Source organism: Aulonocara stuartgranti, assembly GCF_965226115.1.
Source record: "Aulonocara stuartgranti genome assembly, chromosome: 17".
Taxonomy (NCBI): Eukaryota; Metazoa; Chordata; class Actinopteri; order Cichliformes; family Cichlidae; genus Aulonocara; species Aulonocara stuartgranti.
In genome coordinates this window covers 21894690-21917590 of record NC_138953.1, presented here as the reverse complement: position 1 = coordinate 21917590, position 22901 = coordinate 21894690, and the positions used below count along the sequence as shown (strand labels likewise).

At 42.3% G+C, this 22901-nt stretch overlaps 1 protein-coding gene and 1 long non-coding RNA gene across 18 annotated transcripts in view; one reads left to right on the top strand and one right to left on the bottom strand.

The window, feature by feature from the left end:
- The window catches only part of celf2 (cugbp, Elav-like family member 2), a 244545-nt gene that overhangs the window by 157887 nt on the left and 63757 nt on the right, over positions 1-22901 (top strand). For all 17 annotated transcript variants that reach the window (XM_082509967.1, XM_082509972.1, XM_082509966.1 and 14 more), the window contains one exon: positions 2193-2275. In XM_082509967.1, coding sequence (XP_082366093.1) covers positions 2193-2275 — 83 coding nt within the window. The remainder of the gene's footprint in view (positions 1-2192; positions 2276-22901) is intronic.
- The window catches only part of LOC309691929, a 58490-nt gene that overhangs the window by 2757 nt on the left and 32832 nt on the right, over positions 1-22901 (bottom strand). The gene's annotated exons all lie outside the window — the stretch shown is intronic.

Genomic DNA, 22901 nt, shown 5'->3' with positions numbered 1-22901 from the left:
TAGGTGAGCAGAGGTTTAATGCAAGAAGAAGTCAATCCACAGTTTGGGATTTTATCCTGCGGTAGCTCCCTTTAATGTATCCATCCATCCATCCATTCGCTTCCGCTTATCCTTTTCAGGATCGCGGGGGGTGCTGGAGCCTATCCCAGCTGTCATAGGGCGAGAGGCCGAGTACACCTTGGACTGGTCGCCAGGCTAACACACAGAGACAGACAACCATTCGCACTCACATTCACTCCTGCATTCACACCTATGGGCAATTTAGATTGATCACAAACTTTAATGTATATTAGTAATAATTTGGACAGCCATTCTACCGTCGTCTCCACTATCTTTCCCCGGGTTCAGTTTATGGACATGGGTATAGGTTTTATTTGAGAATCGGGAAGAAATGTCAAATATACGTTCAATTTTGAGCACCAAACTCTTTGTTTCCTGCATTCTGGAGAAATTTTTTTATGCACCAGTTTCTTTTTAATTAATTTATGGTAAAAAAAAAAAAAAAAAAAAGGATGAACAAGTAGTGAAATTTGTTGAAGTTAGGCTCTTGGGCATAATTCTCTTTGACAGGATATTTTTGTTTGGGTAACCTGTAACCTGGGTAAATGTGCATGTTTCACCTGCTCAGCATCTCAGCAAGATTTCTGCACGTTCATGTCTGTGATGATTGTAAGAAATCGCGCATCACAACTTTACTGAGATCTACGCGATTTTTTGTCCAACTTGGTGTGTTTGTTTGTGTCATGGATAACGAGGCTTACTACAAAAGATTCAGACATGAGATAAACGGAAGTGTTTTTGGGGAGACAATAACAGGACGGAACACCTGTGAAAGTCACAAGCTAACAGTAAACTCGCTGTGTTAGTTGGATGAGCAGCTCTCAACACATTCTCCACATTTTCAACAGTGGCGGCAGTGGCAGTGACACACGCATGCATTCAGCCACTGCATCCTTATGGCTGCCTTCTTTTCGAAGCAGTAACTTAATGATTGCCTGCATGTGGCATCTTTAAACTGTATCTACAAAAACATGGTTTATGCTCTCCCCAGAATGCTAGTTTTAGTTCAAACACTGGATTTATTCGAGCCCGCCGTGGGTTGCCTTGATAAATGTTCTCCCCGTTACATCTCGTTTGGAAATTTCCCCATAGCTGTTCGACAGTCGTGTCATGAGGACGTAAACGCAGACACAAAATCCTCACCGTGAGCGATTTGTCCAAACCTTGTGTTTGACATAAACAGCTGCTTGCTGTGTGTACGAGGAAAATAGAAGAGTCACACCTCGGTCTCTGCCCTACATTTTCCTCCCGCTGGCTTATTTTTGCCTGACTGTGCAGGTTTGTGTGCTGACTGAAAATGGCCCGTGACTGCGGTGTTTCAGCCCTACTCTCGTTTCCCTCCCTGCTTTCTTCACTGCAATTGTGTATACATTTACATTCGAGTCCAGTTGTGGTACTGTGTGAGAGTGTGAGCATGCAAGCACCTTGTAAAGTTTAATTTGCAGGTCTAAAGACATTGCAGTGTCAAAGTTAAATGTAGCTCAAATTTTGATTTAAAGTGATTTTTAGTAGCCTGATCAGTGAATTGCATTGACACTTCAAACTGAATCATGCCAAGGTTTCAGTCGCTGATTTCTTTATTTTACTTTTTGTCAGATTTACAGTTTTTTCCACTGATTTTAGATGGCTTCACTACTTTTTGATGAATCGTTTAAATATGATCATTTAAAAACTGCTGTAACATGTGTGTCACCTGAATGTTTCCATTTCCAGCCCACATTTGTCAGAAATGTCGAGATGCAAATAAAGGGAGCATAAATAAATGAGTCAGCGCTTTCTTTGGTGAATGAACGATAAAGCAGCTGTTCACAGATCACTCTGGGATTAATGAAGAGACAACCTTGCTTCTCCACGTTCCTGTCTTCGTTTCCTTGTTGTTCGCATGTGAGTGTGTGTCTGTGTGAGTGTGTGCTCATGCATCACTTTGTGTGCACGGTTCCTCCAGGCTCAAGTCATCAGCGTTGAAACAAACTAAAAAAAAAAAGTGTTCTCTTCCTCTCCGTTAGGATGTTTTCTCCTTAACATTCACTCAGCGTCTCCCAGTGTCGACAGGTGATGCCAGGCAGATGAAGAGAGAAAATGCTCTTTGTTGCTCCTTATGCTCATCTCTCTCTCTCTCTCTTTCTCCCCAGGCTGCTGTTTTGTCACGTTTTACACAAGGAAAGCTGCCCTTGAAGCTCAGAATGCACTGCATAACATAAAGACCTTAACAGGGGTGAGTGTGTGTCCTCATTCTCCTCTGCCTACTTTCTCCTCTAATCACACACTTACAGCGGTACCTCGAGGCAGCCCCGCCCGACCCCGCCCCACACCGACCTGTGTTGTGTGTGTGTGGGTGGGTATGAATACGCAAGTAACTGCCTCAGTGTGTTGCGCTGCTGCTACAGAGCATTTGTGAGTGACCGAGAGTGCGAGCAGGTGACTGTCAAGGTTAGTTCAAAAGTTTGGAGGAAGTCTATGTCCACTGGTTCTTTCCAAGCTTAAGTGTGAATGTCATAAAAGTCAAAAACCATTATTACCACCATAACAGCCACCGGGTCACCAGGGGACTGTCTGGAGTTAGAAAAGTTTCTAGAAAATAGAAAATGATCCATTTCAGACATTCGTTCAGTTTTTGTTGTTAAAAAGATTTTGGATGATCCAAAAAAGGAAACATTTCTAATGAAAGTAGGTGGACTTCAGCCTAAAACCCAAGCTCTACCTTTATCCTAGAAGGTTAGTCAGTGTAGCCTACCTAATAGAAGAACCACAGACCATCTTTTGATATGTACACAGATAGAGGCAAATAAGATCCCTGTGTTGCACCATCACTCAGCCGCAGACCGCAGAGCTGCATGTAAAAACCTCAGTATTTATCCTGTCGGCTCTGGGTGCAGACAGTAGTCCCGTGAGTTCACAGCAATCGAATGGACATAAGGTCTCCCGCCTCCTGCGCACTATCCTGAAATCACCTTTAAATAAACCAGATTGACTATTTCCAATATGGAGAACCTGTCAGAAGCAGACTGTAGCGCGCTGTGTGCCACATATGAAAGAGTGCAGCTGAGGACAGTGTCCCAACCTGAGTCTCCTGATGCTGTCTGGAATTAATTTGTGAAAAATGCTCGAGTCGTAGTACTACGTGCTTCATGTGTCACTCGCACACAGTCTCATGTTGATCTTTGGTGGCTTCTTCCACCTGTTACTGGTGCTGCTACCACCTACGATTAGACAGTGTGCTTTCACATTAAAAGTCCACAATAAGAGACCAGAGAGGTAGTGGAAGCACATATATATACTATCATTCCCTCAGCACTTTCCATGTACATATAGAAAATCTAGAAAATGTCTTTGTCCTGTATTTTACTGTATATAGTAGCCATTTGTACATCATACAAATTACTCTTTTATTTGACTTGAATCATCATTTTTAGCAGTTTTGGCTTTTTTTTTTCTTATTTTTTGGTTTTATTTTCAAACATAACTCAAATGGACTTTTTCTACCTGAGCCATGTGCTGCTGTAACAAGTGGATTTCCACAGTGTGGGATTAATAATAATAATCCATACCCATCTATGTAATTCTCGATCATGACATGCAAGTTAAAGACTCATCTTTTAGACAGTTTTTAAGAGTTGCCTTTTACTTTTGTTTGTAATTTCTCTTTACACACTTTGCACATTGTGAAAAAGCGAAACAAAATTCAGAGGTTTCCAGTTTCGAACTTGTTGTGTAACGCGTATGTAGACAACAAAGACCACATCTGACCATCTACGAGCGCACTCATTGCCAAATGCAGTGGTCTGATTGGTCACATGTGTTTATTTCGATCCGTTCAAAAAGTAATAATAATAATAAATTCATCCTGTGATATTACATGGTTGATGTCAACGGCTGCGTTAAGAATCGGTGACTTTTAGAAATATTTTTACTGCACAAAATATTGATATAAATTTTTCACATGCTAACTTACCACATTTAACACTGTGCACTTCTGCACACAAGATGCATCCCATGTAATGTGGGTTTGCTCTCTGTTTGTCACTGATTAGAATGGCTGTAACAGACTAATGAGCCTGCTAGTCAGTTGGTGAGAGTGGGGCACCAACTGCTGATAACATATCAATGCGCTGACAACATCGAAATTGAGTGCCAGCAGGTGAGGAGACGTTTCCACTGAAATACAGACATTACAACTAGTTATTGCCAGTGATTTATAATTTATCGGCTTTTAGTGTAATGATATCATCTGCTGTTGTTTCGCAAAAACGTGTTGTCCAAATGTATTCCAAGCAAATGTTCACCAAAAGCTGACAATCACCCACTCGTCCCCACTTTATATTTTCATTACTGGCTTCGGCAGTCTGCAGGAGTTTGTGTTGTGTTTCCCTTTGCTTCTAGCCTGCACGCTCATCCTTGTGCAAAGATGATTAGAGAACAATCATCAAAACACGCTGCCACTAGCAGTCGAAAACACTTGCATGTTTATCTGCTTGCTGGCATCTGTTCCTGCTTTTCTGGACACCCGTGCATATGCCTGACTATAAAGGAGTGTGCTGGTGCTCCATTTTCCAATATTGTTCCCTCTTGTGGCCCAGGAGAGCAATAGAGGAAGTGGGCTGAAGCTTGCTCGCACTCTCACACTTTTAGCCCTGGGTGGATATTTAGAGGCCCCCAGATCCCTTCTGCTCGGGTTATTGGCTGCTTCCCCACCCCTCTCCTCGTCTGTGCCAGCTAACTGGAATCTCATCAGTTGAGCGCCTGCACGCTCTTACTTCTGTCGGTTGGATCAGTGGATAGCCCCCCTGGGCAGGACAGGGTGGATACTACGAATCCCACAAGAGCCGTACGTGGGATTTATGCTCCCACTCCCGATTCAGAGTCAATCTTGTTGTTTTGCACAGAGTCACCGTGTTAATTGCTCGTGGAATAAGTATGTTAAATTTCGGCTGTTTCTCTGCACCGTGAGAGCTTGTCACTTATCCCTGGTTGGAGGTGTGAAACAGCCCAGGGGAGGACACATACTGCAGCAGTTTCAGGATTATAGGAACATGAAATCGCCTTCTTCTACACCATAACACCATCCCTCCCTCTGTTCTGTCTGGTCATCCCTCTTCCTCACTTGCTTCTCTCTCCTGCAGCATTCGTTTGGGCCTTTTTGATGTCAGGTAGCAGTAAATTTGGGTCTGTATTTGGTCTCTGAAGCAGAGTAAACAACACATTATCAGAGCGTCTTTAAAACGTCAGTACAAAACATTACACCTAAACTTGTAGAAAATGCATTTATTAACATTTAAATATGTCTATCTGGAAATTATGATGCCTCTGGTAGGTAATATCTGTCATATGGAAGCCGAGCAAGAATATAGTAAAACATTTCTTTATATTTAATTCTCTAAGCTTGAATGAATCGCATTTAGTTTAAATTAGGGTTAGGGTTGATATTTCCAATCAGGAGTATATTTGCTCGTCTCTATCAGCCCTCTATCACTTGCAGATAACATTTCTTTAGAGATGTTGTTCATGGCAAGGTTTTCTAACAGCCCAGAGGGAGCAATCAGCAGGAGGAGATTTTTAGGTTGGGTTTTTTTTGTGATAGTTAATTTCTCTTTGATTTAATGAGCGGTAGTTTTCTGAAACAGCTGAGTTCTTTGGCTCAATGAAAAGTTGGAACAGAGCAGAGTCATGAAATAAATAATAAATAAAGGAATAAAAATTAGTTTTAAGATGTGTTTTCAAAAACTGTAATACCATGGACAGGGAGGTGTGAACAAGCTCAGTTGCCCCTGGTTTTCAGTCCGGTTGTTTGGACTACCAGGAGCAGCTGGTCTATGGACCTCAGCAAACTTGAGGGAACATGGGGGGAGGCCAGGATGCGTAATGTTCTTGCAAGTAGGGCGAGTACCAGTTAGAAGACAAATCCCGACTAACTGCAGGCAAAAAAGGGAAACTTTACTAAGGCCAACACAGTGTGCATTACAATAGTCCAGACACATTGTGATAAAAGCATGAATGAGACATTCAAACCTTTTAAAAGATAAAGCTGATTTGATGGTGGATAAAAGCCTCAAGTGGTAAAAACTAGTGTTAATAACAGAATTCAGCTGCTTATTTAGTATAAAAATCATGCTCCAGTTTAACACCAAGGTTTCTCACTGTGGGTTTAGCACAAAGGGCCATGGTCTAAAAGACGAGCGGCACAGAGTCTGAACCCAGTGACCCCAGTGTTACTTACTCTAGATTCACTTTAAAAATCAGATGTGGTGGTTAAAAAAGTAACCTATATTTTAAGCAGTAATACGTAACAAATAAGCCATATTTTATTGGTTACATATTAAGGAGGGAAATCCCACTCTGCATATAGGTTTGGGTTATCATAGACTACCTGCATGCATTCTTATTTACCACTTCATTCTTTTTGCATCCAGAGGATTCACCAACTGCTGGCCTTTAGAAAGAATAAAGGTTTAATGCACTTATGCCCTGGCTTAGCTTTTCAAACCTGCAGGCTGCATTCATCTTTTATAAACAGTCTGTCTATAGTCCATCTGTGTTCTCTAGCAGGCTCTGACCATTCCTCAGTACTTCTGCTGGCTGGCAACTAAGTGACTGAAAGTATGAAATAAAATTTGAAATTAAATATTTTTTTTACATCAACCTTGTAGAGGATTAAAGCAGTTTTTCTAACCCCAAATTGTGTCTTTTAAGCTCTTCATGGCCCCAGATTTGGGTTAGGGCAGCCTATTTGTAGCCTCACAGGCAAGCCCCAGGACAAAACAACTCCACTGAGCCACCCGCTACTGCTTGTAGGGGTTGTAGCTTTGTGCCAAGTGCTGTAACAGAGTTTTTAAAAATGAAGCTGAAAGTTGTTTCTTTGAAACAAGAATCTGCGGAGCCCAGCGGTGAGATTTAAAAGGTTGCTCATAAGTGCTGGAAGTAAAGGAAAGTTTATTGTCATGTTTGTTCATGAAAAGCTTCTGGGAGCAACAAATATTAAAAATGTTAACCCATGTAAAAATAAAAAAAAAAAGCAGGTGACACATATGCAATTAAACCCGCATCATATTCATCATGTCAGAGGCGGACAACAACAGCTTATGCGATTGTCCTGTATTGATGGACGGATATGGTTTTAGATTTAATATACAGGGAAGAGGACCGAGGACACACTTGCAAAACACTAAATCAATAGCAGCATAATGACGGAGCATTGAGTGGTTTATGCTGGATTTTTTTTTGACTGGCTTCAACTCAGCTCAAAATGGGAAAAAAAGGGCCAAAAAATAAAATAAAATGAGAGTAAGGATCCAGTGGGAGGCAGAAATAAACAGATGATGAGGATGGCGGATTAATTGCTGAATGAGGCATGTCAAGACAAAAGGAGAGCAGACAGAGAGAGGGGGAAATTGAGCAGGAGGTTAGCAAAGGTGATGGGCAGATGGACAGGAAAAAGGTGGAGTAGAGCACTCCAGCACGCTCGAGGGCAAAGCAATAAACGGGGCGCAGTTAAAAACCAATACCTGCTTATTAACTTCCCCACTCTCCTGGCTTGTAAAAAGCCAGCAGAACAATGTTTGTATTGGCACTCATCCCCTCCCTCGCTCTATCTCTCCTTCCAAACCCAAGGCCCTAACAGGCAGAGATGCAATCAGAGTGGAAAGCTGGACGGGGGCCAGACTGGAGAAAAGGGCACCGGTATTGGCAGCCATGTTGGTTTAGGGCAAAAAAAACAGTTGAATGGCTGCCATTTTTTGCGAAAAGGGATAAGTGAAGGGGGTCTGTGGTTTTATGTGATGAATCTCTCCCTGCTCGATTCTCACAGAGGTGATGGCGGTGGCGAGAGCAAAGCGGAGAGGTGTAGGCTTCCTCGCCAGTTGGAAAAAAAACAAGAGAGAAAGAAAAATGACAGCGCTGCTTGTTGCTTCTCTCCCGGCCCCATCTCCATCACTCCTCTGATGTCTCTCCTGAAGATTTGTCAGCGATCCGTCAGCGCACTCGTACCAAATGTATGCATATGTGATTGTATGCATGCAGAATGTGTATATTCATGTCAGCTCCAGACATGCCTGTCATATTTCAGCGATGAAGTAATGTTTCTAGAGAAGATACAGGTCACAACACGAACTGAGTGTCAGAACAATTTTTCTTTTCAGTTTTCACCTCAGTTGTATCAAAAGCAAGGTTATCATTTACTTTTTCTTTTGGTTGATTGCTTCCGTTTTGTTTAGTTCCAAGAAGATAGTGGCCAGCAAACAAGATTATATTTATGAGTGTAGCTCAGCTTGCAAGGTAAAGTGTCATTGCTGTTGATGCTGAATGATAAGGATTTCACTTTTCAACCACTTCTTGTGCAGCCTATGCAGAGAAATTTGGGTTATTTTTACACTTCAGATTTTGAAATTGTGAAACTGCTAAAATATACGCTGCTAGTGTGTATGCATTAGAGGCTGTGGTTTGTGGATTCTTACATCTTTTGAGCCAGGCTAGCTTTTCACCCCGTTTCTAGCCTGTATGCTAAGCTAAACGAAGTGGAAGCGAGCTAATGTTTCTTATTTAGCTATAAACTCAGTGTAATAAATAAATATAGCCAAATATAGTCCCACTCTAGTGTTTAAAGCCTTGACTTTTCATTATGGATGTCTCCAATTTGGATTATTGGAGCCAGTGGTGACCATATGTGACAAATAATGGTGGTTAGTATGGTTGCATTGCAAATATACCAGCTAATTGATGCTCAAATTAGAATTTTGCTTACAAAAACTAGAGTGTAGGTGTCTTGAATGGTTCGTTAATACATTAGACCTCACTATAAGCCATATTGTGTGTCAGATTAAAAAGCCCTGAAAGGCAGAAACCTTATAAGTTTCAGTCATTATTCAGACACACAGAGGCTTGTTGAGCACCAATGGTGTCAAATTTAGATGCAGTGGCATCATTTACTGCCATCATTTTTTAACGTGAAGGGTTAAGGTTTTGAAAAGGGAGCATGCCGTCCCATGCCACACTCTTTTCTGAGATCCTAACCAAGTATTTTCTGTGAAAAGAAAAAGAGGGTGAAAGAGCAAAACATAAAGCTTACAAACAGGAAGCGGCAAGTGTTGTCACAACTGATGTGTTAAGGCACGAACGCCTAAAGATCCAAAGTTGTGCTCAGATCAGAAGCTGATGGCTCAGCTGATAATCACCTTCACAACAAGTTGGCAAATCATATAAAAGTCACTCTGTTTCACCTGCTATAGCGTGCCTACAGCTGTTGCTGCCTCTGCAAGCTGCTTTGCAACCCATCCCCAGCCCAGTTCTTCCTTTTAACTGCGTTTCTGAGTAAACATTAAATCTGCCGTAATTGTGCTTACTTTGCTCTTAATGAGGGGATCTTCCACATCTAGCTTATCGTGTATATACAGCTTAAAGATTCAGATCTGTCCTAGATGATGCAGTTCATATGGTTACTTTGAATTTGATCTTCAAAAACGAATAAATTCTGAAGATGTGACACTTGCTGTGTGGCGCAGGTAGAGGGCTTTTCTACACCCAGTTGTTTCATTACAACCTTCGGGCTGTTGTTTTGTGTGTGGACATCCATCCTCACACCCGTCATCTTTCAAACAATGGAATTTGTGACCGTTCATGAATCCAACCATTCATACTTTCACAGTCAATAAAACTGCGTTCAGTTTGACTATTCAACCTCAGTAATAGCAGTGTCGCTAGGCAGCACGGCACATAAATCAGCAGGTGGATTAATCTATAAAAAAGTAAAGAGAAAAATAAAAAACAAAAAATAATGAGTTGTCTGCATGGCACACACACATAGAGCCTTTTCGGCGAGGACAGATAGGCACGACTGTTTCTCTAAAACAACAGCTTTCACTAGAGTTGTTTCTAATGACGCGCTAATGAAGCTCGGGGGGGGTGGCGACAAAGTGTGTGTGTGTCTGTCTGCGTGTGCGTGTGTTGCCTGGAGAGCCATGTGTTCATCTCTCCAACTCTAATAGCACTGGAGAGGGCTAAATATGCTTTTTCTTCTCTCTCGCGCACACACAGACACACACAGAAAACCCTACCATAACCCATCTATCGTCGAAAAACATGCCCTGTACCCCTGGAGCGATGTAAAGCCATAAGACCCAACCCCTGCTGCATGGACTGATCCACACCCCTGCATGACTCTTGAGCACACACACAAGCTCTACACTTTCATGTGCTCGCAAGCATATGCCCCAGCACAGCCTGAGTTTATTGCATTATTTTTTTTCTCCCCCTTTCACCTTTTTTTAATGCCCCCCTCCTGGTCCTCTTCACGCTAACACGACGGCGAGACGCGTACACGAACAACAACAACACACGGCGAGTTAAAGCCTGTCAGCCTGCCTGTCAGACAAGGTTGTTTTAGATTTTCCACTAAATTGAACTCTTTCATTAGTGGCTGACAGATGTCTAAATGCCCAGTGTCTCCCCCCTCCTATTTCCACCCTTGACGCCCGCCGAGTGGGCCCCAGGGCTGCTGCTCCCCATCTGAAGCTGGGGTTGGAGGAAAGAGGGTGGATGGAGAGATGGAAGGAGGGGAGGGATGGTAGCTAATCTAGGACGTGTCCTCTGGAGCGCCCTCCAGCTCAGAGAAGTTCAGTCTTTTTATCCTTGGTTTTCTTTTCTCACTCCCTCCACCTCTTGCCCTCTCTCCATCCATCCCTCGCTCACTTTCTGTCTTTCTTTTGTCCTGTTGAGTCTCTCACTCCATCTCTGTCCCTCTCCATCGCTCCTTTTTCTTTGTGAAAAAGGATGAAAAAGCCCTTTGATTCACAGTTTCTCTCAAGGATATTTCTTTCTGACAGTAAGACGGAAGGGAGGGGAGGGAGGCAAGGGAGAGGAAGGTTGATTAGGGTGTTGGCTAGGATGGTGTGGAGGGGGTTGGGGGGTGGGGGGTGGGGGGGGGCATCAGACGCGATCAGTCAAGCCCAGTCCTCCATGTGGGCGGATCAGAGCGTTTGTTGAGCACCAAGCTTGATAAGAAATGTGGGGCTCATTAAAAGCTACCATCGTACTGAGACCACACACACACATGCAGGTCCCCACTTCCCTTACCTTTCCGCTGGTGAGATAATTAGTGATGCTCCACTGCCAGAGCACAAGCACAAGGTTGTGTGTGTTCGCACATCAAAGGCCCCTCATCAAAGTAAGTGTGATCTGGAGCAAGGTTAAGGTTTAAAAGCAGCAATTTACAGTCCAGAGACAAAAGCCATTTAATCGGTCATTTATTATTATTTCAAGTTGGCGGACAAAGCTGCAGACAGAACCGCCGACTGTAAGTGATAGTGTGCACTATCAGTTTGAATGATGTGAATGAATATGATTCTTTCATGCACAAGGCCTGGCGGTCTTGAGACTCTCACTGTTCCCGTCTTTGAAGGGAATTCGTGAGCTCGCTTTGAAACAATCGAAGATTCTGGTTGCTTTCTCGCTGCAGGCCTAAGTGTTTACTGCGGCTCATTTTTTCCTCACGACAGTTGCATTTAAATGTAAAATAAAGTGCTGTGCAAAAGTCTCGAACCGCCCCGCATATCTTTTAAATCTTGCCTCCAGAGGAATGGTGGCTTTTTATGTTTAAGTCACTTAATACTGACTCCTGAATCATTTAAGCATAAAAAAGGAGTCTACCTCGAGGGAAGAACCAGTATTGTGTCTTCTTTAGATGAATCTATGAAAAATGCTTAAACAGTTTCACAGGAATCGCTTGTTGGTTGCCCCAAAAAGTGATTCCTAAGCCTCTACTAGCCGAAGAAAGATTGTTGCCATGGTGTGTTTCCTTTCACATTTTGAGGAAACTTAAAATAAACAAAGAACAGATAATCAGTATGTAAAAGTCATGTCCTTAAGAAACTGTAAAAAAAATCCAACAAAGACCTGACACAGGACGGGCGAGAAGCATCTGGACACTCTAATCCATCCATCATTTATCCGTTTACTGTTCACTGAAGCCTCATCAGAAATGGGCTCAGTCAAGAAGCCATTCTTAAGGAGGGGAAACTTGGAGAAAAGGGCGAGGTATGCCAAATTACACAAGAACTGGACTGAAAATCAGTGGCAACAGGTCTGATGGAGCGATGAATGCAAATTTGAAATTTTTGCTTCAAATCATCATCATCAAGCTTCCCAGAGAGAGTTCAGACTTCTGCACAAATCTGTAAATACATTTAAAAATCTTTAGGATTTGGAAATTATTTTGAGTGTGACCATTCTTTTCCATTATTGTTCTTGTCTTTTAACAGTAAGTCCGGCTTTGTGGATGTCTTTCTATACATTTAAAACAGCAAAAACAGTATTTATGCTCTAGTAATATATTAATTTCATATTAATATGACGTAGAAGCATGCAAATGAAGGACTACCAAAACAGTGAATTCATTTTAAGTTCAGATCAGATTGCAGTGGCCGTCTCAGCGCACTATATTGTTGGATAAAGACCCTACAACAGCATAGACAGATAGAAACCCAATGAGCCAATGCGGGGATTAAAAAAAAACATCTCTTTTAACAGAAGGAGACCTCTGGCAGAACCAGGCTCAGGGAGGGCCGCCATCTGCTATGACCGGGGGGTGAAGGGAAAGAAAAGAGAAAAGAAGAGCATGAGACAACAAATACCAAACAGGACAAAGACAGCTTTTAGGAAATCCTAATAGTGTAGACTATGTTTTAAATAACAACTTTTGTATTTGGTCAATCTTACTCCCAGTTAGAAATGAATGATTGGCCCATATCTGCAGTGCTCTCTTGGCCACATTTGGCCTTTGGTGACAGGGCTGACTTGGAGTGAGCCTAGCATCCTCAGCTAAGCGACAAGTCCAAGTTCTATCAGCTGAATGTCTGATGCATTGTGACATTTTGTCCACATCTGACCCAATCAACATTTGCCAGCTCTGTAACTGAGCAACTGCTAAAAGTGGCCCAGTTAGAACCAAATGGTTCTGCTGTCAGGGCTGGGTATGACACTGTGTTTATCACAAGTCTTATAACTTATAGCTTATATGTGGAGCCCCAGAGTGAAGCCCCCACAACAGTCACATTGGAGCATGAAAAAAATACAAGTTTGTGCTGGAGGGAGTGCAGCGAGGTCGCTGCGGGTTGCTTCCATGTCTTCTGGTCATGCCCTAAGCTGAAGACCTTTTTAAACAAATGGTGGTGGATGTGCTCGGAGTAACACTTCTCCTTTAGTACCATGTACGTTGGGAAAATTCCTGAGGATATAAATAAAAGAGACTCATACTTACTGAAAATAATTATGGTTGCATGCAAAAAGGTAATTACTAAATGTTGGTTGCAGACAAGCCCCCCCACACGGAAACTGGTCATAGACATTATTAACATAATCCATCATATGGAATTGATTACCTTCTCACTGCAGCTGCAGAAGGAGAAAGGAGAGAGACTTTGGGAAAGATGGGATGGTTATACCTTAAAAGACTAGAAGCTGATACCTGTGCGATGCAGAGGACTAGCCGTGATTGTGTTTGAATGGAACATGCACCTGTGTAATATGTAATATGTGTAAGTAAAACAAGGCGATGTGTAGTTTGGAATATGTGAACATATGTGAATGTGTTAGTTTCCCTTGCCCTCTTTAGTTCTGTATGTAAAGTAAGATGAAAATCAATAAAGAGAAAGTATTAAAAAAAAGAAAGAAAAAAGTTTAACCAAACGTCATTGAAAGACAAACAAGTTTATTGCCTAATCTGCATGTTTTAGACATTCACTGGGTTTTTCTGATTCTGATTTTAACTTTGGTTTATAGTGGAAGGTTTCCCCATCTAATGAGGAGTTGTGGGATTTAGAAAATATCACTAAACTTGGAGTTTGTTTACAGCCTGTAGAAATCATCGGAGCATTTCAGTCACTTTGCGTGTGAAACTGGGATGTAGCCTCCAGGTCTGCAAAGGGAAACCATTGCCTTAAAACGGGCCTTAAAACTGCATTCTTTCCAATGGCCAGCAGGGGGCTCTGGTTATAAAAGAAGATCTCGGGAATGATTCTCGCAGTTTTACTCAGCTGCTAGATTTAAATATTATTTATTAGGTGTTTATGCTTTAGAGCCTGTCTGCTCTATAGTGTGTTAGCTACCATATGACCCTGCAGTGAGCCTTGGTTTCCGATCGGTGACGTCACCCAACTGGTTTTCGGACATCTAAGTGAGTGGTTGTCCACATTCATCTACAATAAACTGTTGGGTTTGTGTAGAAGTAAAAAAAAAAAAAAGTTAATACTCAGTCTAGATTCTTGTGGCAAATTGTACCCCTTAACCATATATATATATATATATATATATATATATATATATATATATATATATATATATATATATATATATATATATATATATATATATATATATCCATAGGTCCCTCATCCTATTCATGTAGCCCCTTCCGCCGGGGTTAACCATGGTGGTGGTAGACAAACAGAAGAAGACGGCCGTAGTGATCGATGTAGCGGTTCCGAATGACAGCAATATCAGGAAGAAGGAACACGAGAAGCTGGAGAAATACCAAGGGCTCAGAGAAGAGCTCGAGAGGATGTGGAGGGTGAAGGTAACGGTGGTCCCCGTGGTAATCGGAGCACTAGGTGCGGTGACTCCCAAGCTAGGCGAGTGGCTCCAGCAGATCCCGGGAAAAACATCGGAGATCTCTGTCCAGAAGAGCGCAGTCCTGGGAACAGCTAAGATACTGCGCAGGACCCTCAAGCTCCCAGGCCTCTGGTAGAGGACCCGAGCTTGAAGGATAAACCGCCCGCAGGGGCGTGCTGGGTGTTTTAGTTATATATATATATATTAGGATTGAAATACGATGTCACCTAGCTGTTAGATCATCAGCTGATACCCATTAATGGTCCACAAACTTTTAAATGAAATCCTAAGAAAACTAACAGACACAGACGTATGGAGGGCTACCAACAGCCATTTATCAGCTGCTACCTGTGTGTTTGAAGTGTGTCTGAGTGGTGCAGGGGGGAGGAATGGCCACAGCCTGTCAGTCGATGTGCGTTGTTTGTTTAAGTGCAAGCCCATTACACGTATCGCTGCTCTATCACAATAGCTTTCCACTCAACACTCAAGAAGCACCCGAGCCCACCGCAAGAAAAGCAGATGAGTTAACTCACACTGACTGATACACCAGCAGATTGACTCCTCAGCCCTTTAAAAGATTTCTCGCAGTGCCACGGAAAAAGCTCCCATGAAACCAGACCGCTGTAACCGCCCAAGGACCTGGGAAGTAGTCGTCGGCTATGCTAAGCTGAAAACAGCAGACGTGCGGCGGTGTAGGATATTAAGTTTGCCATGTAGTAAGCCGTGTGCCATCAAACATTCATGTGTTATAGCCTGGAGGATATTATGCAACAAGCTGAAAGGTTAGACCTCGGACAAGTGGTTTATAGTAAAAAAAAAAAGAGCTGAACGGAGACGGTTGACCAGTATGCAGCTATTAGAGCAGCACACACCGGTGTTTTAAATATGTGTGTGTGTCTCCTCATCTTTAAATCCTGCTTGGCTCCTCACAGATCATTTAAGTCCAGCAAAAACAACAGTGGCTTATTAACTGCAAACACACACCCGTCCATTCCCACAGCAGTGTCATTACAGAGGCTCATTATCAAAATCAATTCAATTAAGGCCTGTAATTGCTGTAGTGAAACCCAAATGCTATCGCAAACAGAGCTGAAGTAAGGCAAACCTCATCGATGCGCTGACCCTCAGAGCGTGCGTGCGTGCATGTGTGCTCTTATTTAACAAAAGAAATATTAATCGCTTGTTTCAAATTAACTTCCCTAACCCCTCTTTTCTCTCCAAGTTGGTGGCAGCGTTTAAGCATATGGATTCATTGGGGTGGGGGTGAGAGGAAGAGACGGAAAAAGGAAAGGAGAGAGAAAGGAGGTAGCGGTGGGGGGCATAAACACAGGATAACTATGTTAAACACTTAGCATGGAGACGCAACGCAGCATAGCTAATGCCAAATCCCTCAATCATTCTGCTCACACACGCGCGCCGGGTTAATTGTTTACCGAGCTAAATGAAGTGGGGATAATGTAGGCTAACTGTGTGCTAAGCGCCACTAAGATGAGGGATATTGTAAAGGACAATTTGTTTTATAGTTGCTTGTTTGATGAAAGGAGAACGAGCATAAAAGTCACTCTTTGTCTGGGTGAAGGTGTTTGTCATAGTGATGACAGGTAGCAGAGTGTGCATATGTGTGTGAGTGTGTGCAACAGAGAAAGGTAAGTCACCTGAAGTTGACTTTTGTGGATCTTTCTGATGTACACTAACGACTACAAATCGCACAGCATCTCTGGCTTCATAAGGAGTAAAGTCAAACTACTGGAAACTGATTTTTTAAGTTGCTTCAGAAAAGTAACCCCTGTAAATATATATGTATCTACATATTATAAGTGCAGTTTAAAAACAGCAACACTATTTCAGCATCAACATGTGGCTCTGTTTGAACTTTTCATGACAGCCCGAACTTCTTAATTTCAGTAGAAGCATTGAGATTAAATTAATTCACCCGAATCAGAAAACCTTCATTTCCCATCATAAGAGAATGAAAATGTGTCCTTGATGTGGCTCACAAATTAAAGAGTGGAAGTAAAAATATGCTCTATGCAGAAAAAAAACTGGGTTGGCAAAAATGAAAGACAAATGTTTTAATTATGGCTTTGAGTCACACAGCAAAGTGCAATATGTGTATAATACACTGTTGGAAAAAATGTTTATTATGTTTCTTAAGCCAGCTGACCTTTGAGTCACTAATGCAAACTGCTTTGAAACCCACCTACACCCTGGGGCGCACTGACAGAGGCGAGGCTGCCGGACACTGGCGTCACCGGTAGGCAACGGGTGAAGTGTCTTGCCTGTCCTAGCCAAGGCTCGAACTGGCAACCTTCCGATTACAAGGCGAACTCCCAACTCTTGAGCCACGATCTCCCCTACAATGTAGGTTGTCATCACCAGTGTGTGAATGTGTGGATGACTGCATGTGTAAAGCGCTTTGGGGTCCTTAGGGACTAGTAAAGCACTATACAAATACAGGCCATTTACCATTTCATCACATGATGCCATCTGACAGAGAGTGAACGGCAAGTGGTGGTGTGCGATGCTGCACGTTTTTGTATTGATCTAATACGTATACGCGGCTGACACTTAAAACTGTATGTTTGGAGAGCAGTGTATCTTGACTTATTAGCTGAATCGTCATTAATTTGCAAATTTGGAACAAATGTTTATGGCCACTAAATCACTGTGATTGTGAATAATTAGTTAACACAGTAAAGTAGATCTACCAGCTTTTCATTTATTTTGAAACTGGGCTTTTTGGAGACCTGGAATGTAAATGTGCCCGTCTCTGAAGCAACTAGCCTATATGAAACGGACGTGACGGTCAACACAAAAAGGTTCAGACATTTGTCATTGATCCTAATACACTAGTATCGATTCTATCAATAATTGGATAGATCCGCCCACCTCTAATGCTGAGCATAAAAGCACCATAAAGCGAATCCAGCGATGCCTGCTTTGTGTCTGTACTGTGCATGAACTCCCAGGACAGACCTGTCATCACAATTAAATAACTGCAGATGAAAAATCTCACATCTACAGTTGCATGTACGTCATCACATGAATTAATTTATCCAGTTAGTTTTGAAGACGCATCTTTTCTTTAGTGGAATCAAAGTATCAGTAAGTGTTTCTTGAAAATACACGTGCAGTGTTGTTTGTGTGACTGTCTGGAGGTCAAATGTGCGCTGCTACGCCTCTTACTTTGTGGATGTGTTTGCTTGAGAAATACTTTTAGGTGTCTGTGTTTGCGGGTGCGTGCGTGTATGTGGGTTGTGTGTTTGCCTGCATGCACGCATGAGTGGTCGTATGCTCTCGGTCACTGATATTGAATCCCAACTGTGAGGGCCATCTGTCTGACTTTGACCCAGCAGCTCACCGTCACACCTTCAGAGAAGAGGGAGGAGAAGGAGTGTGTGTGTGTGTGTGTGTGTGTGTGTGCATAACACAGGATGTGAAACAGTGTTTGTGTGCTGCCGTATAAATTTTGGCATACACACTGTGTTCATGTGAACTTGGCTGTTGCTTTGAAGGTGCTGACCGCTGGCAGAGGGCATACACATCCACAGCGGCACACTCGCCATGCACTCCTTACACAACACACACTCGTTCTATTCCCAGCGTGAGCCTCGAGTCTGTCCTCTGGCTCCAGGACAAGCCGACCTCTGACCTTTAAAAACACCAGGGCATTCCTGCAAGACGTCGGCGGGCAAGAGGAGGCGACAGGATAACGTTAACCCAAGAGCAGCAGTTAACATTTAGGAAGTGTAGGGTTTCCTGCACACGATACACAGGGAGGGGCTATTTTACAGCCAGCATGGGGGGTTGGGAAGGGGCCATAGGCTGTGTGAATGCAGACCAGGTTGCTGGGGCTCTGTACATGATGAGAATGTAAAGATAAAAAGACTGAAAGGAGGTGGCCTGTAGATGACATTTCATCAGCTAGTCCGACAGATAGACACTTCGCCTCAGACAGGAAGCAGGAGGTGATTAAAGAGACTGTCCTATAACTGGAAGGTCATAAAATCCATCCAGGCTGCCCGCTGCACTCTGATCCTTCTGCTGTAATGTAGACTCGATGGTTCACTCAGGTGGTTAAAAAAAACCTTCTGGTGATGGGATGAGTTAATCTTGCATCATCAAAACTTGCTTGTGGACCTCAATCTCAATATATTTTGCACAAGTGAAAAGGGAATTGAGCAGTTGTGCGAAATCTAAGGACAAACCCAAAGAGAAACCACCTACTAATCTGCTTTTACAGCATCTGTGCATTTTGTTGCTAATAAAACTGTAGCAGACTGTGTAGCCACTGTGACACCACTCATCTCCACCTTGTTGTTTAGAAGCCAGAAGTAACCATATTTGGAGGAGAAGATGAACTGCTAAATTATCAGCAAACTTGGCTAGGAAGGCTCTTTCATAGACTGTTTGGGTGCACAGATGTCTCCGACAGACACTGGCTTGTTAGTGCTAAGTAGCGGACCGATAAAATGCTACAACTCCATTCACCAAGCCACAAAGCAGACTTCTTGGACTGGCTGTATTTCATAGTAGATCATATTCAAATTTTCTGAAAGGTTCCAATATCACAAACTCCACTGAGAGGTCCGGTTCAGTGTAGACTAGTAGACAGAGCGCAGCCCACTCACCACTCACCTATCATTCAAAGCAGCCATGCTCTTATTAATACCTCGTTTTAAAGTTACAGTGTGTAAATCTACAACAAGATGTGTGTAGATTGCAGATTGCAGTCAAGTGAGTTCTGTTTATTTACCCCTCCCAGTTCAAGGGTATAATCCTAGCTACAGCGGCTGTAGGACAAACATGTTTTAATCCGCCAAGAATACTCAATTGAGACTGTAGCCAATAACCGCTGTGGCTAGCCAGTGCGTTTCCACCAGATCCAGATTTACCCTGGAGTTTTTCCCTATCTGTAGAAGGAATTCACTCCACTGTTTACCTCAGCTGTCAATGCTGGGTGGAAAGCATCTGCCTTTATTTATTCTGGAAAAGGCTGTGAAACTTTGTGAAAGGAGTCCAGTATGAGTCAGTGAGCCACAGTAAATCACTTCTGACCAATAACAGTGATACTGCAGTGAGTGATATGCTGAACTGTCAGTAGCATGGCTGTTTTGTTGCTGCTTGCTGCTGGTAGTAAAACAGTCTTTGAAGTGGCCCTAACACTGAACTCTCATATTAGCATTTTAACATGGCACTCTGTGGGGATTGCCTCAAGTGGCCATTACAGGAACTGTACTGGAGATGGTGGCTTATGACGGATATCTGATATTTACTGCGCTAAAGAAAACCTGAGAGGGAGTAATGGAAACAACATGTTCAATATAGATAAATGACCCTCATGTATAGATGCAAAGTACAATTTTTTGATTTCTGGCTAACTGAAAAATGAATACATATGGTTAGGTACATTATTTTGTAACCACTATGCCAACTGTTTGAGTGAAAAGACACATCCCTCCATAAAACCACCTCACAACCAGCAATGGCCTGTGTTTTTGTATCTCTCTTTATTATCGCAGCGCCTCAGACGCAGGAGGGCCTTAATTAGGCTTTTTTGTGCATATCAAGTTATTATTTTGATCAGGAAGTTTGAGGAGAATCAGGTGTAAAAAGTCGGCGTGTCGCAGCTGTTATTTGAGTTTGTCAGAACATTTGTTCCATTTTCAGAGCTGCTCGTTTCATTTTCAGATTGGAGGCGCATCTTGTGAAAATTAAACCCAGGACGAGCCCGCGTGTTCAGTTGATTTTTTTTAGTGTAATCATATAGATTTAATGAAGTTTAACAATCTTAAAGCTACTTAAGGGAAAACAAAAAGGTAATGTGTATATTAGGAGGCTCCCAGTTCGAACAACAGGTGATCACAGGTTTAGTTTTTAACGCTAGCTGCTCATACATGATTGACGCTAAACTTAAAGGCATTAAAGGTCGCTGATTTTAGTTACAATATAATCAAACCCCTGAATACGCTTACAGTCATCACAGACTGTGGTTCCCATGTAGCTGCTGTCCAAAAACAGCAAATCTGGAGAATTTAAAGTTTGTAGCATGCTAATAATAATAACATATTGCTTTAAAGCGGCTAAAAGGAGCTATTATTATCAGCAGTGGGGGTTTTAAACAGTAACAACACCGCGGCTCGGCAACTCATTATTACCGGCGTGAGCGGTGACTTTCCGTCTGCACATTAATATGTAAATTAAATGTTAATCGATTTTCAAAGGTGTGCATTTATCATGTATTTTACAGCGGTGCACAGTGTGACTCAGCCAATCAGAACCGAGCTATATGCAGTTTGCAACAAGGCAATTCAGGCGCTCGAAAAATGATTAAAAACAAATGGTGACACTTTATTTCAAGTGCTCTGCGGATGCACTACAAGCAGATAATAAGCCCCTTAAAGCACATGCAAACTTTCACTGCAAATAATCAAAACATCGGGAAATTGCGTTCAATTCAACTTTGTGTCATTAACTGTACAGCCGCCCTCTGAAGGATTTCTCATTTTTCCTATTTTGTAAATCTTGTTGTTGATTAATTATTACGCGCTGGCTTAGAGTGGCTTATGAAAACCACTTCAATTAAAGATTTACCAAGAAAGCTGACTCAGTTCTTGGCTGGAAAGACGGGAGAATTAACACTCGCGTAGGCTAGCAGCAGGTAAACAGGAAGAAGATTAAGCTTCCTGGTGACTAGACGCATACATTTATGAAGCTAAATGCCAGCGCAGCATCAAGGCGGCTGCACACGTGGCTTCACGTTGTGGAGGTTTTTTTGGTTCTCTGGGCTTTTTTTTTTTATGAGTCTGAGCGCACCCAGGACTTAGTAGTTGTGCCGGGCTCCCGCAGAGCACATAATTAATGGCAGGCTGTGGCTGTGGGGCCGCCAGGCGAGAAGAAACCTCGCAGTGGAATTGTGGGATAGCGGAGGAGAGTCTTGCTTTGTGGATCTCGGCGGGAACTCGCCAAGATCAAACATGTCGACAGCGCCACCCGCCCACCAGGCATTTTGTGTAGACAGACCTGAGGAGGAGATGCCTGAAAGCCAGACGTAGTTTTTGTACTTGTGTGTATGTGTGTGTGTTTGTTTGTGTGTGTGTGTGTGTGTGTGTGTGTGTGTGTGTGTGTGTGTGTGTGTGTGTGTGTGTGTGCAGCTTTTGGCAGTGTTTTTCAGGAGTGAACGACAGCAGCGCGGCGGATGCTGTCGTGGCTTTTGTTTTTGTTTTTTTGTTTTTGTTTTTTGCCTTTGGAGGACAGACTTTGAAATGGATTAACGAAAACTGACTTGATGTGACTTCCAGGTTTGCTTTGACATGACTTTGCTTCTTTTGATGTGGCTTCAACACCCCCCCCCCCCCCCCTCCTCCACACACACACACACACACACACACACACACACACACACACACACACACACACACACACACTCCTCATCCATGTCCCTGCATCTGTCCTTGTGTTAGTGATACTGTACTGAGACTCCAGCCTGAAGGGTTGCCGATTATTTCTGACTGTCCACAGTCTACAGCTCTTCTTCTGTCCATATGATATATGATGTGATATTTATTATCTTTCCTCCCTCTGGTTGGATCCACTGTCTCACCATGTCTCACTTTTTCTTTCTTTCTTTCTTCTCTTTAGGTCGTAATTTGTCTTTCTTTCTTTTTCTTTTTTCTTTCCTTCTATTATATTATTTTCAGGTTGTTATCTATCTATCGATCTCTTTATTTCTTTAATTCTTCCTTCTGCTTAGGTTCTATTTTTTCCTTTCTTTGTAATTTCTTTGTAATTTTCTTCTCTTTAGGTTGTTATCTATCTTTCTAGTTATCTTTTTTCTTTGCTTTATTTCTTGTTTGCATCTTTTCAATTAGTCTTTCTTTCATCTTTTGGTCTTTCTTTTTTCCTTTTCTTCGTTATTTATTTCACACTTTCTTCTCTTTAGTTTGTATTCTTTCTTTCTTACTTTTCCTTATGTTGCTATTTTTTTTAAATTTTTATCTTACTTTCTTTTTTCCTACCTTTGTTGTTTCCTTCCTTCCTTTTTTCTAATTTTCTCCTGCTTCTTTATTTCTTTCTCGCTTCATTCTTAGGTTTTTTTTGCTTTATTTCTTGCCTTTTTTTTCTTTCTTTGTCTCCTCTTCTATTTGATGATTTTCTTCTCTCTTTCTTTCTGCCTTTTATTGCTACATTGTTTCTTCCTCATTCACCACTCACTGCTCCCATCAGGCAGGTTTGGGAACTAATCAACA